Source organism: Pleurodeles waltl, chromosome 12, assembly GCF_031143425.1.
Source record: "Pleurodeles waltl isolate 20211129_DDA chromosome 12, aPleWal1.hap1.20221129, whole genome shotgun sequence".
In the NCBI taxonomy this organism is placed as follows: domain Eukaryota; kingdom Metazoa; phylum Chordata; class Amphibia; order Caudata; family Salamandridae; genus Pleurodeles; species Pleurodeles waltl.
In genome coordinates this window covers 526,692,982-526,716,181 of record NC_090451.1, presented here as the reverse complement: position 1 = coordinate 526,716,181, position 23,200 = coordinate 526,692,982, and the positions used below count along the sequence as shown (strand labels likewise).

Genomic DNA, 23,200 nt, shown 5'->3' with positions numbered 1-23,200 from the left:
GTTAGACATATAGGTGACTTATAAGTTACTTAAGTGCAGTGTAAAATGGCTGTGAAATAACGTGGACGTTATTTCACTCAGGCTGCAGTGGCAGGCCTGTGTAAGAATTGTCAGAGCTCCCTATGGGTGGCAAAAGAAATGCTGCAGCCCATAGGGATCTCCTGGAACCCCAATACCCTGGGTACCTCAGTACCATATACTAGGGAATTATAAGGGTGTTCCAGTAAGCCAATGTGAATTGGTAAAATTGGTCACTAGCCTGTTAGTGACAATTTAAAAGTAATGAGAGAGCATAACCACTGAGGTTCTGGTTAGCAGAGCCTCAGTGAGACAGTTAGGCACCACACAGGGAACACATACATGCACACCTATGAGCACTGGGGCCCTGTGTGACAGGGTCCCAGTGACACATACATATAGGCCACAACCTTATGAGCACTGGGGTCCTGACTAGCAGGGTCCCAGTGACACATAACAAACATACTGAAAACATAGTGTTTTCACTATGAGCACTGGGGCCTAGCCATCAGGATCCCAGTGAGAGAGTGAAAACAGTGACAAACATCCTGACATACACTCACAAACAGGCCAAAAGTGGGGGTAACAAGGCTAGAAAGAGGCTACTTTCTCACACCATAGTCACACTGGCTCCAGTGTCCCTGTAGGCCTGAACCTCAACACCATTTATTAGGGGTAGCTGCTTGTACTTATCCATATTAAGGGGACAAGCAACTAAGGTGGCTAAATCAATAGCCCCCTCAGAGACTAACACAGCCTCTGTGGCCTCCCTAACAAGGCCAACCCCAACTAAGTTACCAATAGTGAGCCCAGCTACTCCCTTGGATTGGCTATTAGTAGGTTTGCTCCCACCACCACTGCTATTAGTAGGGACACTAGGGGTAGCAGTAGGGGTTGTAGTGGTAGGAGGCTTGGTGCTTTTCTTTGGACAACTGGGATCTGTTGTCCAATGGCCTTTTACTTTACATAAATAGCACCATGGTTTCTTTTCTTTGGAGGATTTGGACCCACCACCCCCACCAGAGTGTTTTTGTGGGCCTGATGAAGACTAATTTTTAGATTTGTCCCCACCCTTGTCAGAAGACTTACCATCCTTCTTTTTGTTGCCATCTTTGTCACCCCCTGTATGAACTTTTCTGTTCACCCTTGTTCTGACCCATTTGTCTGCCTTCTTTCCCAATTCTTGGGGAGAGGTCAGATCAGAGTCCACCAAGTACTGGTGCAACAAATCAGACACACAATTATTAAGAATATGCTCTCTCAGGATCAAGTTATACAGGCTGTCATAATCAGTAACTTTACTGCCATGTAACCACCCCTCCAAGGCCTTCACTGAATGGTCAATGAAATCAACCCAGTCTTGTGAAGACTCCTTTTTGGTCTCTCTGAACTTTATCCTGTACTGTTCAGTGGTTAAGCCATAACCATCCAGGAGTGCATTCTTAAGAACTGTAAAATTATTGGCATCACTTTCTTTCACAGTAAGGAGCCTATCCCTACCTTTTCCACTAAATGATAGCCATAGGATAGCAGCCCACTGCCTTTGAGGGACATCCTGTACAACACAGGCCCTCTCAAGTGCAGCAAACCACTTGTTAATGTCATCCCCCTCCTTATAAGGGGGAACTATCTTGTGCAGATTCCTGGAATCATGCTCTTTTGCAGGATGACTATGGGGAATACTGCTGCTGCCACCATGGGTTTCTAAACCCAGTTTCTGTCTCTCCTTCTCTACTTCTAAAGTCTGTCTATCCAAATCCAGCTGTTGCTTCTTGAGCTTCAGCCTGGTTTGTTCCACTCTCAATCTATTGAGCTCCCTTTCTAACAATCTGTCATCAGGGTGGGTGGGAGGGACATGCCTTGAAACAGAAGTATGGTGAGAATGGACAGAAGGAGACCTGTCCCTTACAGAGGGCACCCTAACAGCTTGGCTAACAGAAACATCAGTACCACTGTGGTGTGAATAAATGCTTTTGCTATGATGTGAGACAACACTATTTGTATGGTGTGGCTCTTCATCATTACCAACTATGCTAGACTGTCTAGTAATGGGCAGGCTAGGAAGTTTCTTTCCTGAATCTTTTCCTGGGGGAGTCCCTGGATCAGATTGGGAACCATTAGCTACTTTTTCTACAGATGGGGAACTTCTAGCCTTATCCTGTTCTCTAAGCATGTTAAGTAACAGTTCCAAGGAAGGATTCTTCCCTACACTCAAACCTCTCTCTACACAGAGACTCCTTGCTCCTTTCCAGCTAAGGTGGTCATATGCAAGTTTGGACAGATCAACATTTTGGCCTGTGCCAGACATTTTTAGAGAGAGTTAAAGTGATAGAAAAAGAGAAAAAAGTTTGTCAGAGCTTTTAGAAAGACAGAGAAAAAAACTTTTAAAAAACTTTTTTAAAACTTTTTAGAACTTTTTAGAAAGTTAGAAGTACTTTTCAGCACTTAGAAAAGAGTGAAAAGAGGAAATGCAAAACGTTTTGGCTATGTGTATATACACACTGAACTTGTTTTGTATATTTTTCTCTTATGAAAAGTACAATGACAAGAGTGGTAAGTAGTCTCAAAGCACCTATCCCACCACTGCACAACCAATGTAGGAGGCTGGACTGGCTTGTAGTGAGTACCAAGGGGTACTTGCACCTTGCACCAGGCCCAGTTATCCCTTATTAGTGTATAGGGTGTCTAGCAGCTTAGGCTGATAGATAATGGTAGCTTAGCAGAGCAGCTTAGGCTGAACTAGGAGACGTGTGAAGCTACTACAGTACCACTTAGTGTCATATGCACAACATCATAAGAAAACACAATACACAGTTATACTAAAAATAAAGGTACTTTATTTTTATGACAATATGCCAAAGTATCTTAGAGTGTACCCTCAGTGAGAGGATAGGAAATATACACAAGATATATATACACAATAGCAAAAATATGCAGTATAGTCTTAGAAAACAGTGCAAACAATGTATAGTTACAATAGGATGCAATGGGGAAACATAGGGATAGGGGCAACACAAACCATATACTCCAAAAGAGGAATGCGAACCACGAATGGACCCCAAACCTATGTGACCTTGTAGAGGGTCGCTGGGACTATTAGAAAATAGTGAGAGTTAGAAAAATAACCCTCCCCAAGACCCTGAAAAGTGAGTGCAAAGTGCACTAAAGTTCCCCTAAGGACAAAGAAGTCTTGTTAGAGGAATAATGCAGGAAAGACACAAACCAACAATGCAACAACGCTGGATTTCCAATCTGGGGTACCTGTGGAACAAGGGGACCAAGTCCAAAAGTCACAAGCAAGTCGGAGATGGTCAGATGCCCAGGAAATGCCAGCTGCGGGTGCAAAGAAGCTTCTACTGGACAGAAGAAGCTGCGGTTTCTGCAGAACGCAAAGGGCTAGAGACTTCCCCTTTGGAGGACGGATCCCTCTCGCCTTGTAGAGTCGTGCAGAAGTGTTTTCCCGCCGAGAGAACGCCAACAAGCCTTGCTAGCTGCAAATCGTGCGGTTAGCGTTTTTGGATGCAGCTGTGGCCCAGGAGGTCGCAAATTGGACCAGGAGGTAGAGGGAACGTCGAGCAAGACAAGGAGCCCTCTTAGCAGCAGGTAGCACCCGGAGAAGTGCCAGAAACATGCACTACGAGGATGCGTGAAACGGTGCTCACCCGAAGTCGCACAAAGAAGTCCCACGTCGCCGGAGTACAACTTAGGAGGTCGTGCAATGCAGGTTAGAGTGCCGTGGACCCAGGCTGGACTGTGCACAAAGGATTTCCGCCGGAAGTGCACGGAGGCCGGAGTAGCTGCAAAAGTCGCGGTTCCCAGCAATGCAGTCTAGCGAGGTGAGGCAAGGACTTACCTCCACCAAACTTGGACTGAAGAGTCACTGGACTGTGGGGGCCACTTGGACAGAGTTGCTGGATTCGAGGGACCTCGCTCGTCGTGCTGAGAGGAGACCCAAGGGACCGGTAATGCAGCTTTTTGGTTCCTGTGGTTGCAGGGGGAAGATTCCGTCGACCCACAGGAGATTTCTTCGGAGCTTCTAGTGCAGAGAGGAGGCAGACTACCCCCACAGCATGCACCACCAGGAAAACAGTCGAGAAGGCGGCAGGATCAGCGTTACCGAGTTGCAGTAGTCGTCTTTGCTACTATGTTGCAGGTTTGCAGGCTTCCAGCGCGGTCAGCAGTCGATTCCTTGGCAGAAGGTGAAGAGAGAGATGCAGAGGAACTCGGATGAGCTCTTGCATTCGTTATCTAAAGTTTCCCCAGAGACAGAGACCCTAAATAGCCAGAAAAGAGGGTTTGGCTACCTAGGAGAGAGGATAGGCTAGCAACACCTGAAGGAGCCTATCAGAAGGAGTCTCTGACGTCACCTGGTGGCACTGGCCACTCAGAGCAGTCCAGTGTGCCAGCAGCACCTCTGTTTCCAAGATGGCAGAGGTCTGGAGCACACTGGAGGAGCTCTGGACACCTCCCAGGGGAGGTGCAGGTCAGGGGAGTGGTCACTCCCCTTTCCTTTGTCCAGTTTCGCGCCAGAGCAGGGCTAAGGGGTCCCCTGAACCGGTGTAGACTGGCTTATGCAGAATTGGGCACATCTGTGCCCAAGAAAGCATTTCCAGAGGCTGGGGGAGGCTACTCCTCCCCTGCCTTCACACCATTTTCCAAAGGGAGAGGGTGTAACACCCTCTCTCAGAGGAAGTCCTTTGTTCTGCCATCCTGGGCCAGGCCTGGCTGGACCCCAGGAGGGCAGATGCCTGTCTGAGGGGTTGGCAGCAGCAGCAGCTGCAGTGAAACCCCAGGAAGGGCAGTTTGGCAGTACCAGGGTCTGTGCTACAGACCACTGGGATCATGGGATTGTGCCAACTATGCCAGGATGGCATAGAGGGGGCAATTCCATGATCATAGACATGTTACATGGCCATATTCGGAGTTACCATTGTGAAGCTACATACAGGTAGTGACCTATATGTAGTGCACGCGTGTAATGGTGTCCCCGCACTCACAAAGTCCGGGGAATTGGCCCTGAACAATGTGGGGGCACCTTGGCTAGTGCCAGGGTGCCCTCACACTAAGTAACTTTGCACCTAACCGTTACCAGGTAAAGGTTAGACATATAGGTGACTTATAAGTTACTTAAGTGCAGTGTAAAATGGCTGTGAAATAACGTGGACGTTATTTCACTCTGGCTGCAGTGGCAGGCCTGTGTAAGAATTGTCAGAGCTCCCTATGGGTGGCAAAAGAAATGCTGCAGCCCATAGGGATCTCCTGGAACCCCAATACCCTGGGTACCTTAGTACCATATACTAGGGAATTATAAGGGTGTTCCAGTAAGCCAATGTAAATTGGTAAAATTGGTCACTAGCCTGTTAGTGACAATTTGGAAAGAAATGAGAGAGCATAACCACTGAGGTTCTGATTAGCAGAGCCTCAGTGAGACAGTTAGTCACTACACAGGTAACACATTCAGGCACACTTATGAGCACTGGGGCCCTGGTGAACAGGGTCCCAGTGACACATACAACTAAAACAACATATATACAGTGAAAAATGGGGGTAACATGCCAGGCAAGATGGTACTTTCCTACAGTGGGCGGATGCGGTTCGGTGCTCCCGAGCATCCCTCACTCCAGACTGGTCAGCAGCCCCTCCATCCGGTAAACCACTCTACGATCTTGTTTCCCCAAACTGTGTCTTGATCATGCAAATTAGTGATCATATTACTCCAGATCTGAAGATCCCGTTCTGCACTGTTATCAGTGAGGACTCTCCTGAGTCTGCACTCCTCAACTATTGCCCATTCAAGAAGATCGATACCCATCTAGCCTGGATTGGGGCGATGGTGTAACAAGATCATTTCGCTCAGTGACACCCTTCCCATAACTGACAGCGACAAGGTGGTCCAAAACCACACTGAAGGATTTAGTCCATTCATCACCCTATCCATATTTAAGTCGTACTGCAAATGGCTATTATATGCTATCCTCATCCCAAGATAGCGGAAGCTTCCGGTCTCCCAGGACAATACCACTACAATACATGGAGGTCAGGGGTACTTAGTTGAACCAGTGCTGCTAGGGGAAATAGCACAGTCTTGTGTCAATCCGGAGCCCTGAGGCTGCCTTAAAATGCTCCATCAGCTGCAGGAGGCGAGGCACCGACTATTCTCGCTCCATTCCATAGATTAGTGCATTGTCAGCATATAGGGACAAAATGTGCATTACATCACCTACTCCCACACCCCAGTCTCGCATCTCAGCTCTAAGGTAGATCACAAGGGGCTCCATAGCAAGTGCAGCTGTATACAGTGATTTTAAATGGATGTACAGTGTTAGATTAATTGCTGCTTGGCCAACAGCCAGAGTACCATCTGGATTACGGAGGCTAAGAATGAGCAGTGGAGGCAGTTCTCTTTTGAGTGGCCATGCTAACATGCTGCCTGATTTATTGATGTTGCGTTGTCAACACTGTTGGTACTCTTTGCAGACATGACAATCCAGCCTGTCACACATAGCTATCACCATTCTATGAGCCTCCACTATGTCCGTCCCATCTGTGTCCCGGTCCCCTGCTTGTCACTGCAAGCATACTAGGGTCTCCTCACTCGCCTGTAATTCACATTCCAGTTTTTTCCATATGCCATAAACCTTGTAGAGGCTCTCCCTCTGAACCACCGCCTTAAAAGTCCCCCATTCTGTGGCACATGCCTGAAGGTGTTCCAGTTTGCAGCAAAGAATCCCTATATGGCTTCCGCCATATCCATGGCATACTCTGGGACTCCCAGCTCCTCAGGACACAGTCACCAGAGAGGGATGCGGGGTCTCAAGCCCCGCATTCCACACTCCAACAACAGCAGGGCATGGACCGACAGGAATCGTACTTGACAGCACACTGTCCAAACATTGAGGTCACCTTCAGTTACTAGGAAGCTATCTAGGCATCTGTGGTCCACATGGGGTAGGGGTATAGCAGGAGAAAACCCTACACGTGGGTGAAGCTCTCTTTATATGTCTAGGAATTGTAATCTAGCCATAGTTTCCTGAAGTCTGGCTAACATAAGGGGCTTCGTACCCATCTGAGGTGGGTGCCAGTCCAGTTGGCCATTCAGTACACAATTAAAATCTCCTGCCCAGATTATGGGAGTCCCAACATAGGGTAATAGTTGAGACTCAAAGGCCCCCTAAAAGTCGCCATCAATGTCCCGCGCTAAACGGATCCCCATGTCAATCTGGCTCACAACTGACGCTGTGTAAACATTAAATCAAAACCGTTGCTGTGTAAACATTAACTCAAAACCAAAAACAACTGCCCGTGTACCACACAGGGAAAACAGCTCTGAATTCAACTAGTGCCTTCCCAATCATGGTAAGCGACCCACCCTCCCGATCAACACTCACAACATAACTGCAGTGTGTGTGAGTATTCCCTGTTGGATATGGTCTAAGATTATAGTCTCGGGCAAAGTACAGTCAAGATAACCCAGGAGGTGGACCAGTCTGCAATTCCGCACCAGTGTACCCCAAGGCAACTCCTACTCTACGTTGGCCAAACAACATACCACTCCACTAAAGGAAGAATAAGGACGAAGAATGAGGGGTGGGGAGAATAGGTAAAATTGGGAAATGAGGGGGATGAGTAGGGCCTCTCAGATAGTTTGTGTCCATGCTCCTCAATCAGTGCTGCCCCTCACCCTACTCAGGCTTATAGCAGAATAATTACATAAGATTACACTCAGAATCTCAGCAAGTGGAGAAGTCTGTCCCAACCCCCTCAAAGGCGTCTGGCCCCCCCATGCATGTGTGTTGACCCTGCTCTGCCAGGCTCTCATCATAGAAGATTTCTGCGTTACCTCAAAGGGAGTCACTAAGGGCCTGATTCTAACTTTGGAGGACGGTGTTAAACCGTCCCAAAAGTGGCGGATATACCACCTACCGTATTACGAGTTCCATAGGATATAATGGACTCGTAATACGGTAGGTGGTATATCCGCCACTTTTGGGACGGTTTAACACCGTCCTCCAAAGTTAGAATCAGGCCCTAAGTGTTCAGACCTGCTAAGGACCAGCAGAATGACCTCGGACGTTGATTCCCAAGATCCGGGTTCGTCACTGAGGGGGCTGAAGAGGTGACAGCCTCAACCAGGGCTCTAGTTGCCTTTTGTTGCTGTCGCTGCGTCTCCAGGTCTGGAGTGCCATCAGATTGCACCACCACTCTTGCAATGAATTTTGAGCAGCATTTACTTCTCCTCCTGCAAGTGGGCCGGGACCTCCCCAAAGCCTGGCCCCATCTCGAGCATGTCCAGAGGAGGTCATTGGGCAGTCCTCATCCCGAACCACCTGCCAGTCCCAGGTCTCTTCAGGTGACATGAGAAAGTGAGATCGCCCATCACATATTACCTTCAGTTTGGCAGGGTAGAGCAACATATACTTCAGAACAATCGTTTTTAGTTTCTGTTTCTCGCCACTGAAGGACGGTCTTTGCAGTTGAACGGCTCTAGTGTAATCAGGGAAGACGCGTATGCACCAATTCTCAAATGTTGGGTCTCTGTTTTTGCACACTTCCTACAGGATTTCATCTTGGTCCCTATAATTTAAAAACCTTCAATAGCTGTTCTGGGTGGGACTCCACGTTTGGGTGGTGGGGCCAGCAACCTGTAAGCCCTCTCCAACGCAAAGAATCTTGAGAGGTTAGCTTGTAGGAGTGTTGTGTTGATCCGTTCCTAAAGGAAATTCTTTGAGCCTCCTCCCTCCACACCCTCAGGTAATTCCACAAACCATAGGTTGTATCTGAGGGATCTCCCCTTTGCGTCTTCCATGCGTGCCTCCAATCAGCATGAATGAACTTCAAGTGCAGCTACCACAGTCTTAAGTACAGGAGCCTCTTCCTTAAGTCCAGTGACCTTGGTCTCTGTTTCCACAGTTCTTTCTTTCACCTTACACAGGCCTGCCCTGAGAAGGTTCACATCACTGGCCATGGTCTCAATCTTGGTCTGAACTGCCAGGTTGGAAGCCTCGATTGCGACCAATATCTGGGTTCCAGTGGACACGGTCCTGCCTTGTAGCATGTCTCACGAGTCTCTGTGCGGGCCACTGCCTGCACTCCGAGTGGTATATTGAGCCATTTTTGTCTGTTGGGCACCCCTAGGCTGTCTTTCTGTTCCCATGGCGCAAAAGAAGGCCACATAGATTCCATGTTTTGCAGGGAGACCTCCCTACCCCAACCTCGAATCAGGCTCTCACGATCGGATCCGTGTGTTTACAATGACACCCCACACGTTCAGAGAGGCCCAATCTACTGGGCGTCTCTCCGTGGATCGGCAAGGAAAGCCCCACTCAGACATTCACGGACTGCAACTCAGGCCTCGTGACTCAGAATTTGACAGCGATTACTGGGACACCGTTCACCACCCGGAGGGTGACACTGGTTAAGTCCTCAAGGGCAGCACCAGGGCTCAGCTGATGGTGGTACTGTATGTGCCGTTCATACCTGTGAAGGACAATGGTGGCTGCTTTAGTTCACCCTCAGCACTAAGGGTGAAAGGGCACAGAGTCAGGACACCCAAAGACCAACCAACCACCTATGGCTGCAAAGGCATCCCAGACCTCCAATGCAGTTAGTCAGTATAGGTAATAGGAACAAGTGAGGGGGACCTCGGTAGATCTTCCAAGGTTCCACAGCGGCCCTACCCTCAGCACCTGCTGCAAGGCGCAAGAACCAAGAGTCTGTACTCTGTCTCAGGCCTTTAACAGTAATGCAGCAACCTCATGAACCCACCTATCTTTCCTTTGTGGTTGGCGCGGTCACTCACAGATACAGTTCTACAACAATAGTGGAAAGAAGGAGTCATTTCAGTTCCAAGCAGCACCTCTGGTTCAATCACTGCCCCATCAGCTTAATTGGCAGGTTTACAGCGCAGGGTGAAATCTCATGAGGGGACATCCTCACCCTAGGCCTCCTGCGCCACAGCTCATGGTGCAGCCACACAGAGTCGGGGGGGGTCACCAATTCCCAGGGTGCACCCCACCACGATATGATGCCTTACAGTGCTGAGGGGGGGCGGGGAAGAGTGGGGGGGCAGGGGCGATCTGAGGCAGCAGGATCTCACTAGTTCAGGCCGGCACACACTTTGTGCTGCCGCTCAGCCATCTTGTTGGCCACGCCTACCACAAGAATGTATAGTTATGACAAACACTGAATAAATCGTAGTGAGCTAGAGGTATGCTTTTCTATCACGGACTATCTGAGCTGATTTGCAATTTGCTGCAAAGATGAGTAGCTGACTACAGATAGGAGATTTTACAGGTTACGAATGTGCTATTACTGTATGGAATATTCTCATTTACACTTTGCTGTGGAAATACATAAGCACATGCAGCATGGGCATGTGTACATAAAAACACAAAAATGTTAACTCATTTGGACTTCTGCAGTGTGTACACAAATGTAGGGTTCTAATGATGCGTACCATGAGATAAGCTAAGCAGCTGGCAATGTCTGGCTAGTACCTAACAAAGCCTTCAATTGTGTTTACACAAGGATTCATTTATTTTTCCCTTAGGAGACCAGGCCGCAAAATAACAATAATGCAAGCACTCCGAAATTAAGCCAATGCAGAGTTCCGTTGGAAGTATTCCACCAACAGTCTTTATTTCCATATAGCATCCTAGAAGTCTTTGCCAACACCTGCTTGGTCTATGTTGCAGGTACACCAGCAGACTTCATCAGGTCTAGAAACAACTCATCAATATCAATCTATATTCTCAAGTCTAAAATACAATCAGTGGTATACGTAATGTTCAAAAATCTCTCAAAGCTATTGGTCCAGTATTGAAGGAGTGCACTCCAACGATTGTGTGATCCACCACCGAGTACCACGGATTCTGAAATGGCCCTAAGAATCTGTGGTACTAATGGTGGATTCATTTTGGAGTGCTTGAAATGTTGTTTTTGCTTTGGACTTGTTCCTACAGATGAAGTAGCTGTGGCTCTTTTGTCTTTGAAGCACCCACTACAAATCGAATCTAATTGATTGTGTTCAGTGCCTTTGTGTCTATTAAGTGTGTGCGCTGTATCTCCCAGTCACCTTCCTTTGTTTTACCTCTTAAAAATGTCGTTAAACATGTTTAGCATATTTACAGCTCAACTGATCTTCTTGCTAACGTTCTTGAGCATATCTGGTACATGTAGATGCAGATCCTTGTAAATTCGCCTAATATTTATTAGGTGAAGCTTCGCTACAGAAAAACGCTGCAAATAAATAAAAAACATGAAGAATACGGAGGGTGTAGCATGGTTTAAATGGCACCTAGAGAATGTGCGCCCTTAGTTAGATGTCATGACAGGAAGTGTTACCCAAAACCTTTATAGATCACGAGAAGCACGTGTCACAAGTGTTAGCATACCGTAGTGCCAGTTTAAATGTTAATGGGTACATAGCTGATGTATGGCATGTGTACTTATCGGAATATAATGCAATTGCGTTATCAGTGTTTGTGTGGTTACATTACCTAGACTTCAATATATTCATTCAGGATGTTTAAGGAGTGGTTTTCAGTGTGAACTACGTGCATGCAAATGGGAAACATTTTGGCCCCTCAATTCTAATGCAAATGTTGATAAATGTTAGAATCTTTCATCAATGGCTATGTACAGATGTGCAAATAGCATAGTCTTATAAGCAGTGTTTCCTTGACTGGAGAGATCGACTGTTATTTTTATTTGCTGCAGGCTACACATCTAGACAATATATTTGTTAATTAACTGAAACCTTATAATCATTGTCTGAAACACGTTTTAAATAATGAGTTTGATGGTGAGGGAAGTGTCTTTTACCTGCATTGCTTGGTCTGCTGTGCCTTTTCGGTGACTTAAAGGCATTTGGCGATGGGTACACATGAATACATCTTTTCAGTCCTTCATTTGTTATGTGTCCGAGAACAAATTTCACATTATTTGAAGGTGCCAATGTCACTATGTATGCTGTCTACCTCCGTGTGGCTTCTTTAATAGCATCTAACAGGCAATACTTAACTCCCAGTTCTTATTTATGAAAGAATACCGTTTTCATCCCTTCCCTTACACATCTAAGGAAATGCTTTGTGCAAGTTTACATTTACGTGTTCAATGTGGGCAGACGTGTTGTCATACCTGTGCTTAACTTGCAGTAGTGTGCTATTCACATGGCTATGCACTTGAGGGCCTCACATAGGGTTGGTAAAGGCTACACAAAATGCTATAATGCATTACGATATGCCTAAGGTAAGTGAGTTTTCCTTCTACCTTGGCTTTTAAATCCTATCATTGGGTGCTATCTCAAAAACGCTTCCTCCCACTATGCTACCACAACTCGGCATGAAAAATTGACTTGGATTTAAAATTAAGAATCATTTTTTCTCCTTTCTTTCAATTGATTGATTGGACCTCTCTTTACTCTCCACTCCGTTTTCAGCATGCCTTACTCTCTCAGAGTGTGGCCTACTCCAAGTCGTACTCCTGTCTGCCTTACTCCTTGCATGCATCAAACCTCTTTGTTTGAAACCAGATCCCTGTAACCTAACATTAAAACATTCTTCTAACTTTTATATTCACTACGCAAATCATCAGCATGAACTCACATAGCCCCCACTTATGATCACATCCAACTCTTATTAATTGAATGTACCAACAAGAAACTAAAGTAAACGTGTTGAATGATTTCCTTGAGAGAGCAAGAGTAATCTTAATACCAGACGACACCCATTAACACTGGACTAACCACTACCCTTGGGTTGCATAGTAGCGTGCTTGCTGATGTAAAGAACTGCAATGTCCTGTCAGAGGTAGGAAGCACTATATAGATGCAAGTACAGTACAACTTGCATGTCATCAGAAAAGGATGGAGGGCCACACAGTGTGTGCTGCTTGGACAGAAGCCTCGCTTTCCGGAACGACTTAGTAGGTTAAACACCTGCATAAATACAAGATGATCTACTTGCTCTATGAAATCCGAGCTTTCACAAGACTTGCGAATAACGGTGCCGGTTTTGAATATGTAACTAAGAACTTCGTGCTCCATAACGCCCTTACTAGGCAAATGCGATACATAGTTGCTGCAGCAAGGACCCGCTGTTTTAAGTAAGAATCCTTGTAACAAGTCATCATGAGTTGATGAAAGACATCATTGACATCAGAGAAGTACGCACAACGATGTACAGACTTGCACTTGTTAGCTCAACCATAAGTTATCTGTTAGAATTATGAACTCATTTGAATATATTACTTTCACAAGGAGTCATCGGACTGGATTTAGAATTCAAATACTGCTGCAATGTTTTGCCTAAAAGAAGCCAGTGGAAGTAGGTTGGAATCTAAAGTGCTGCCCTCATTGCAGGTTAAACAAGCATTTGCAATGCAACGGGTCTCGCGTTTGCTCATGTTAGAGCTGATCGTGTTGTAAACTCCTAACCCGACTTTTCATCTATCGGCAAAAGTGCTTTTATGTAGGTAACCCGAAAAAAGTGAAATTAACGGTGTAAAGCGCTTGACTTCTGCCAAGCGAAATCGTGCTAGGAAAATAGAGAAAAAGTAGTCCACGATCCGACAGAAAACAGCGAGCCTTGCATGTTTTCTGTACTTGGTCGCTGCGCTCGAGGAGGGATAACCACCGGAAAAGGCATGACGTGTGCATGCCTTCCACTAATGAAAGCAAGCAGATTTTACTAGGCAAGCCCACGAACCAATCAAACACACTGACGTGACGTCGACAGGGCTCCGAGCCCTTTTCTAATAACTAAAGTGTCTCGCTGTGATACGCATGCGCTAGCGCATGCAACTCAGGCTCGACCCTAAAAACGAGCTTCAGATTGCCCGGGTGCAAAAGAATGAAGGTTGCAGCGCCTATCAAAGGCAGGCACGTTGAGAGGTATGTACAAGAATGTAACAATGACTGGATAAAGGAAAGCAACACTGCTAATAGTCACAAACCTGTTCTGCGTGGTGTTATTTCAATGAGTGCATTTAACCACTTGTATCTTGGTTCTTGTTTACACCTTTGGGTAAAACTATAACGGCAAAACAGCATGGCAAAAACCATATATGCAGATGCACAGAATAAGGTACACTATTTATCATCGTTGCGGGAGGTGAAGGGCATCATGGTCCACTTGATGCTTCACCTCTTCTAAATCATGGTCCCTTCCTCCATGCAACAAAGTTAATAAATAGCATGTTATACCCTACAAATCAGTATAGTGGCAAATAAGTGCATCGCCAAGTCTTGTTTTGTGCCATACTGTTCTTTTCATGTGTAGAAGTTACACACGCAGATATTTAATCATAACAGAGCACAGGTTGTAAAATCAGTGCATTAGGTTAGAACAACAGTAACCAGGCCACGTGAGGATGGTCTCAGCTGTTTTTCTCTAAACTAATTTTAGAATTAAATCTGAGAGATAATAAGCAGGGAACACTCAAAATGGATATATTGCACTGTGGTAATAAGATGAAAGCTGTCCTGTGCACTCTAGTAATATATGTATGAATACATGTTTATTAGAACACACATTCTAGTAACATGTCACTGAACCACATGTATTTTCCGACCTTGCATATGCATTTATTTATATTAAAAAGAGCTTCAGATGCAGAGGGAGAAAATGAAACTATGTAGTATAGTCCTAATATTCAGGGCCACTGGAATTATGCGAAAAACACCACGAGCGCACAGCCCCATAACTATGGACTAGCCACATAATACTTCATCTGCTGCATAATCTGCAGATTTTAACCAAAAACTGGTTCTAGCTCAAATAGCTCAAACTAAAAACGCAGCCACACGTTGCCGCACAGTGGAATGCCCTTAGCAGACGTGGACTAGTCACCCTTTTATTGCTTATTGCTCTATTTGGATGCTAAACTGGTAGTAAAGAGGAGCAACCTATGCCCATACTATGTTAACAAAGGACAAAATAATGAAGTAATATCGCCAAACGTGCCACATTACGCTGCATAATTTGCCTTTTTGCTGCATCATTTAGTCAACGATGTCGCAGAGTTTAGCCCACCCCAACAGCATAATTCCAGCGGCTCTGCCTGTACTTCCATTAAGGGGTCCCAGGGACATCATAAAGGTTAAGGTCGAAGATTGACTGGGTTACAAATGTCACAATTACCAGAAGATGGAAATAAATGTCCCTATTACACATTACCTGACATCAATTCTTTATATTTATTATTATGTATATTATATTTAATGGTTATTTTGTGCGAGTTAGCTTGAAAAAAGTGTTTTACAAATAAAAAGGGTATGGTTGCTTTAACAGTACCAGAAATACTAGAGGGAGAGGGTTGGTTGTTTATACGGAAAAAGACGTAAAAAATAATCAAGTATGTAATTAAGAATATAAAATGTTCGAAAAAACTCATTTGGTTTGTCAAAAAAAAATCGATTAAAATTGGTGTATAGAATGAAGACTTGTTGAAGCTGTTCTCTCAAGGTGTAGAATGGGTACTAGATAGAATTAAAATGCACATGCATGATTTACCTTTCATGAATAGAATACTGGTTAAACGGAGACAACATTAAAAGGTGTGCAACGTTTGGGAAGGTCATTATGATGATGGAAAATAGATTTCGCGGGTTCCCAAGAATTATTATTATATATTTTTTTTAATACAACTCCTTTTTCTGAAATAAAAACACCAACATATTTAACATATATATATTTGTGACATTCGCTTCCCATATTGAGTAATTGCAGCAAGGTGCTGAGGGACCGTGAGAGGACATTTACCTTCTGATGTGAGGTCTCACTCATATCTAAAAGCTGTAGGATTTTGGGAGGGTGCATCTCACGGGTTCTCGCCAGTTTCTGCTCCGTGGTGAGTGACATCTCCATCAGGAACGCCGAGGGAGTCAACTGGAAAGAAAGGCCAGAACTCCATGAATGCAGTCTTTCAGAAAAGATTTTGCTTGTTAAAACGCGCGGGTGATGAATAATTTGTGCTTCGCAGGCATCGGGATAGTCCCCTGCCCCAACAGAGTTCTCCTGCTCAAATATTTAGAAAAGGGATGAATAATGCATCAAGGAGTACACGCTGGTTCCACTCTATTACGGCTGCCTGAGCTCTGATTTGATATGGCATATGGCCTTTAAGTATGTATTTCTTTTTATTTCTCTTTAAACCTCATTTGTTGGCTCACCCAAGTCATAAGAAACCAACCCTCTGACGAAGATTTGTCGCACCATGGAAAGGAGACCTGTCCGCTGGACCGGCATTAGGGTGGTGCGGCTGGTGCAGATGCACTGTGCTCTGACCTGGAAGGGGGAGGCACTGACCTAAGGGGAGGCGCTATGGACTTAAAAGGACCTGCTGCAGAATTCCTTGTGTCCAGTTTTTAGACAGAAGCTTAATTGTCAAGATAACTTTTGTGATTAATGTTCCTACTAGAGCCAGAGCTCGGAGTTTTGTCTGGTGGCAGTTTTGACTCCCCATAAAGTGGTGCAGAGGGTTAATATGCCTTCTGCAAAGAACAGATCTGCATGTTATGTGGATAGCGTAGTGGCTTAGTAAAGGCAGCCTTTACCAGCGCTTTAAAAACAAATAATATGTATTTGAGAGGAGCTAAGGAGACATGAGGGGCACTTCTGTCGGGCAGTAGTGAGACTATCTGTGGAAGAAGTTAGGGTGGTGGGGGTGTAAAAAAAACAAAAAAAAAACAGGTGCCACCAGCGCTAAAGTCGGCCTTGCCCGTGCACTGCACACATGCAGAGGCACTGCTTCTACAACCCAGCAGGTCAAATGCAGTACTTGTCACAGAAACACAGCCCACGAAGGCATAAGAAAGGAGGGGGTGGACAATAATGGCATGGATAAGAGAAGGTGGTTAAAAGCATTCAAAGGAACAGACAATAAGACACATAGGAGAAATTCACAGGAGAAAGGCACAGTGGGAAGCGGACAAGGCATAGATGGGGGAAAAGCAAGATGAGGGCACATGGAAGAAATACACAAGGTGAAGTGCAAAGAATAATGGGTTAAGAGCATGGAGGGTGAAAAATACATGACAAGAGGGTACATGGAAGAAACACATGCAATGAAGATACATAGATTAATGGGGTAACAATGCACAGTGAAAGGAAGGACAAGGCCCAGAGAGAAAACTGTGTAAGACCGGAGGGTACATGGAAGAAATATATGGGATGAAGATACAAAGTCATAGACAGGGTAAGGGCACAGGTAGAACAAACAAGGAGACATGGTGGGGAGGGAGGGGGCAAAACGAGAGCACAGGGAAGAAATATACCTCGAGGCAGGGATGGTAAAAAAAGAGCAGAGACTAGGAAGATGTAAGACACGAACACAAGCAAAGAAAAGATGGCACTGGAGAGTAAGAAATACGGTAAATATGCACACTGAAGCGAGCGAAAAGTAATGAGGTCCCCTGGAAGGGAGTCATAACAACAGAGTGGAGGGAAGGAGAGGCAATAGGACAAAGAGGGAAAACAATAAGGAGAGGGCAAGAAGACACAGAAAGGGAAATGCAGTCTTTATGATAAAGAGAAACCGATAAGACAAGAAGGCACAGGGAAAATCCCTAGGGTTTAAGGCAAAGAGAAAGAAGACAGTGCACAGCGAAGGAAGAGAAGGCAGACCCAGATAAAAAAGATAAGCCAGAACAGACTATACTTAGGACATGAGGCAAAGGAAACGCTTTAAGAGTGCAGAGGAAAGGAAGTGGATTTTGTATCCCTGTTGTAAGACAGTGGTAAAGAGGATAACAAATCTAGTTTTCCTTGCATGCAATAGCGTCAGTCTGGGATGAAGCAGGCTATGGGATTTGTATTGGAGACATCGCACCTACAGATCAGGAGGGCAGCTTTGATGTGAGAAGATGGGTCACTGGGTTGAGAGGAGGCGATTGTTCTGAGGTTGCTTGGCAAATTACTCTGTTTAAAAAACTAGATCTCGAGATTGTATTAATCGAATATGTTGGGTGATATGTGATCACTGAGTACTTGGGTATGTTTGATATGCTCAAGGTAATGTGCTTGGAAGAATGCTCTCAAGTGTTGGAGCTGGTGTTTTCTTGAGTAGAAAAGTCTTGTGAGGTTTAATGGAGGAACAAATTATTAGATGAAAGTGCATGAGGAAGAAGAAATGGACTGATATGCAGTCTTTTAAACACCTCCTGCAGGTGATCCAGCTTCAATTTGATGTCAAGCAGTTCATTTTGGGGAGTGGATAAGAGATTTGTGCTCTTGTCAGTAGTAAGTAGGTATAATGAAGTATGACGTTTCACATTATTTATGCCCATGGGGTCGAGTCTATCTGTGGCAAATCAGTTTAAGTACTGTTGTTTTGGTGTAAATGGACTGGACAGTTGGTTGACAGAAGGAGGACGTATTGAGAAGCAGTGGTGGCTACTGTGAGGGCTGGTTGTGGGTTTGGTCCCAGACAATTTTTCTACCCTTGTCAGCATAGGAATAGCTGTGTTCCAGGTTATGGTCCCAACAACCTTTATTCAGGTATGCCTGCATTATGCTGTTAAGTTTGATTAACTGAGGGGTGGGCATGATATTGCTGACAAGGGGGATGAGAAGTGCGAGCTAGCGCTGTAGCCGTAGAGCTGGTTAGGACTGTGTGAGTGTTAAATCCCTAGTCTGGTTAGAAGCTCTTAGTACCCATAGGATGTCACAAAATACAGTGACGATAAGGAGGTTACTGTCTGAGGAACCGATAAGGAACAGTGAATTTCAATATAGGGCATGGTGAAACTCACAACTATGTTTACCTGAGATTGTATGTTTATTCAAGCTTAGGTACACATTCACAGGAGGGTGAAAACACATTTACATGTAAAAATCTCAAAGAGATACATCATCACATTTAGGTGCAAAGCCAGCATGAATGTTGTATCACAGTTAGGTGCAAAATCTCAGTACAGACGAAAAAAGATTGGTGAAGATGTTACAGTAGGTGTAAAAGCTGCACTTCAATGCGGCGAAGCAGCATCAGCAGGAGCATGCCAAACATATGAGCACAATTCACATGAGTATGAAAAATCATCCTCAGGGAAAAATAAGTAGAATTGTGTTATCACAACATATAGGCATACGTTTAGGAAGCCTGTTAAGTCACCTTGTGCTGTGACGAAAGAAGAGAAGTCAGTGTGTCTGGCAAGGTGCTTTAGATATAGGGATAGTTCAGGATGTCCACTTGAGTGGCAACATCAAGCATTCATTGCGCTCATAACAATGAATTCACAGTAACACAGGGCAGGTCTCCACCTCTCACAGGAGAGCGCACCAATGATGAGAAGCCAGGGATACAGTAACTAATCAATCTACTACTGTATGCTCTTCAAAAAATTAAACAAATGTTTAATTTTATTTTTTGAAATGCAGAATAAAGATTGTACCCTGGTGCATAAACATCTTATGTATGCTCTGAATGCCAAGCCTAGGGATTCTGCCTTAGTGAATACCTGTCGTATGCAGTATAAAAATGAGATGGGGAGGTGTAAAATTAATCTAGGGGCAGTGGTATGGGAAGATCTGCTCATAGCTAGTGCTTTAAAATGTAGCTGTACATTTTGGGGTCTAATTAATAGCCCATTTCTGGGTACAGATACGGACAGATACGGCAGGGCCTGAGTATCCATTTCACAAAGGATTGTTGGGTTTCTCTTTTGGGGGACCCCTATAAAACAGTGTCCCCAGTTGTTTGGGCGAGGGGGGGGGGGGGGGGGAAAGAGAAGAATGGCAATGGGAACCCCTAATTTACCCCTACTTCGCTTTCTTCTCTTTAAGAAGTCAGGAAGGGTATAGCAGGTATAACTAGGAGCAAGGCCCCGCCCCAGGACCCAATGGTATCCACCCTGATTTGTACATCAGTGACACTGAAGTTTGGGCTCCTGTCTTGACCTCAATTGTGAATGCAGTGGTAAGGAAGGGTCCGCAGCAAACACTGGTGCCCTCTATTATTGTAACAGTTTTCAAAAAGGAGGACCGAGACACAGTTGTGCTATAGGCCCGCGTCCCTTCTCGACTCGGTTGTGAAGGTTGTAGGTCGTATGCTGCTGGACAGATTAGGAAAGTGGGCTAACGACAATGCTGTCCTTTCAGATGTGCAGTATGGCTTCCATTCTGGGAGGTAAACAGTGGATCAATGCTTGAACCCCTATATGGTTCTAATAAGGTACACCATTGCCCGCCCAGGGTCAATACACTTAGAGTTTATGTTTCTCTCCTCACTGTTTGATCATGTTAATTGGAAGAAGCTTCAGCAGCTCATGATGTCGATGGGGGTGGATCGTGATGCTGTCCTTTTAAAAAACAAAAAAACAAAAAAAAACAAAAAAGGGAAGAAGGCCGGCATACGAACACCACAGCTTCAGTGCATTACAAGTACGTTACTCCAGTGACCGAAAGTGTTCGTGCAGCTTAACCATTAACAAAAACAAAAAATGTGTGGGGGAAGGGGTGAATGCCAGTACTGCATTTTGGCCCTGTTTCTGTTTAGCTTGCACATCAACAGAGCAGGCCTTGATTGACATCAGGGCAGACTGTCCACATGTGGGGGCTTGGAGTTTGCCAGTGCTCCTATACAAGGACGATGCTGTGATCATGGCCGAAATTGCAGTCCCCGTTAAACGCTTTTGCAACCTTTATGGAGGACCCGGATTTAACAGTTAATGTTTAAAAAAAAAAAAATCATGTGTGATGGTTTTAGACCCTTGTAGGACCACAGCATGTATTCTCCCTAACACTAGTGCTTACTTGGATCTATTATTTGACGACTCCTTGTGTTGGCATCCCCTAGTGACTAGGAGGAAGGAGGAGTTTACTAGGGCTAATGCAGCAGTTTTTAGCTTTGTCTCATGCTTAGGGAGAACACTGGTCAAGTCATATTGCAGATATACCAGGCAAAATGTGTATTAAAGTAGTCTATGGGAGTGGGGTTTGGGGGTTTGTTAATCAGGCAGATCTGCAAGCCATTGAAAACTCCTTCCTAAGACACTTTCTTTGTGTTACACACAGTGTGCCGATATTTTCTGTTCATGAGTAGTTGGGCGTAGGCTACATAACGGATGTAAAGGCCTCTCGCTCTATGGCTAGACATTTGGACAAGACCCTCTGCCACGTTGAATAATTAAGTTTTAAAAGATTGTATGGCACTTGATTGATCACTTCATATCCCATGACTCTAGTATATTAAGGATCTTACTCAGAGTCTAGGAAGGAGTGAGCAGTCTAGATCTCCTGAGGAGATTACGAGAGCTGATTGGAATTGGGTGAAATTTTTTTGTGGTTGAGAGTCAGCTCTAGGTAGGAGACTGCCCTTTTGAAACCCCTGAGTGCGTAAAAACTATTACAGACTGTTCCTTCTACTGAACCCTACCGTTTAATGGTAAAAAGTACATATGAGTGTTTTGTTTTAACTAGATATAGGTTTGACTTTTTTCACCTTTTGTTAGCTTTTCCTCGGGGGAGGCATTTGGGCCATCTACTTAAGCCTTGTGGCTGTGATAACTTGTCCCCACAGGACACCCTGCATTTTACAATGTTTTGCAAATTCTATGAGGGTCCTAGGAAGGGGTACCGTATTCAGTTATTGAAAAGAATGAATTTTTCTCAAGTACGAACTGCCATCTGCCCTCTTGTTTCTGCAGTTACTATCTGAAGGTATTATCTTCTTTGTGGGATGTTTTCAAAAAGCTGCTATGAGTGTGAGGATTACCTATGAGTGAATGGATTCATTTTTATTGATTTGTTAATGGCCGCTTTACATGTGAGGTGCCTGCTTTATTTTGTAATTTTATGATGTGATGTATAAATTTTTACTTTAGATACTCTGATGGATAGGAGGTTGCTTTGCTTTGAAACGAAACACATCCAGTTTTCCCTTAAGGAATACGGGCTGCATTTGAAGGGAAGAAAAAAAAAAAAAGATTGCTTTTTTGTAAAACAATCACAGACATGGTGGCCTGCTGCTGCTGATAACAACAGGCCACATCATTGTGATAGCTGCAATTCCTGAGTTGCAAGTTGTGACCTACCTCATTAATATTCATGAGATTGGTCTATTTGCGACCCCATAAGGAACTGCTGTCTTAAATTTGTATGTTTTCTTACATTAGGAATTGGGATTTCCTAATTGCAATTCAGTAAAAATTGCTATTAGGAAATTACAATTCCTATTTTTTTAACATATGGCCTTATGTTTCTCTACTGACTGCGAGAACACTTAAAAGTTACTGGAATAACATAGCTGACAGCCATGGCTTACCATGCCCTTTTCTTAACAAGAGGACACTCTGATACTACAGATAATTTAATGTGATATGAGCAGTGTAACACTCACAAGAGACTTCGACAAAACAGTACTCTTAATGATTAGATTAGTTAGGCTACTATAGCCTTAGAGCCTGCCATAGGGGGCTATACCGGTCATTAAAGGCCCACAAGGGAGCGGGACTTTAATGGCCGGTATACCCCAACTTTGAAGAACAATAAGGCTATTAGAACATTCTGCCACTAGATGGCAGAATGTTCTAATAAATAAAACAAAGTTCTGACGGAGCCCGAGGGGATTGAAGTCCCCTCCGGCTGAGGCCTTTGATCACAGCTGTTGCTGTGAACAAAGAATATTGATGCTATAGGCTTTTAAAAACCAGTAACAGCCCAGACCAGTCCACTTTCTCTAATGGAGCTCCCAACATTCCAATGTTCTAAAACTAGTTATGTTATGTTACTACTTGTAAATCATATTTTGAAGGGGTGGGAGGGGTAGTAAGTGTGTGTGTTTTTTTTTTGGGGGGTGAACAACACATTGTTAGGCAATGACACTGGGTACCATAAAACAAACAGATAGCAGAAATATGGGTTTGCTCGTGGACAGACAAACCAGGCTGCATCACAAGCTGGTATGTGGCATTAAGACTATCATGGAATGGCCACAAAAGTAGGCTGCTTGAAAAACAAGGATCATAGACCACATGAAGCACTCCACCATTGAATAAGCATTCACGGCCAACTGCCTAGGACCAGTGAAGCCACCAGGCTCAAAGATGGGAGAGACATCCCTTCTATATATGATCAAAAGATATGTGAACCTAAATAATAAAATGTCCTTACTATCCAAAGTTGTGAAGTCAAGTGGCTGCACAGTTACACTTGTAATTCCACGTCAACAAACTGAGGTTTATTTT

The 23,200-nt window shown here is 44.6% G+C and overlaps 1 protein-coding gene across 2 annotated transcripts in view; it reads right to left on the bottom strand.

The window, feature by feature from the left end:
• Nucleotides 1-23,200, bottom strand: part of HYDIN (HYDIN axonemal central pair apparatus protein) — a 2,122,366-nt gene that overhangs the window by 2,019,988 nt on the left and 79,178 nt on the right. For both annotated transcript variants that reach the window (XM_069217473.1, XM_069217472.1), the window contains one exon: nucleotides 15,780-15,905. In XM_069217473.1, coding sequence (XP_069073574.1) covers nucleotides 15,780-15,905 — 126 coding nt within the window. The remainder of the gene's footprint in view (nucleotides 1-15,779; nucleotides 15,906-23,200) is intronic.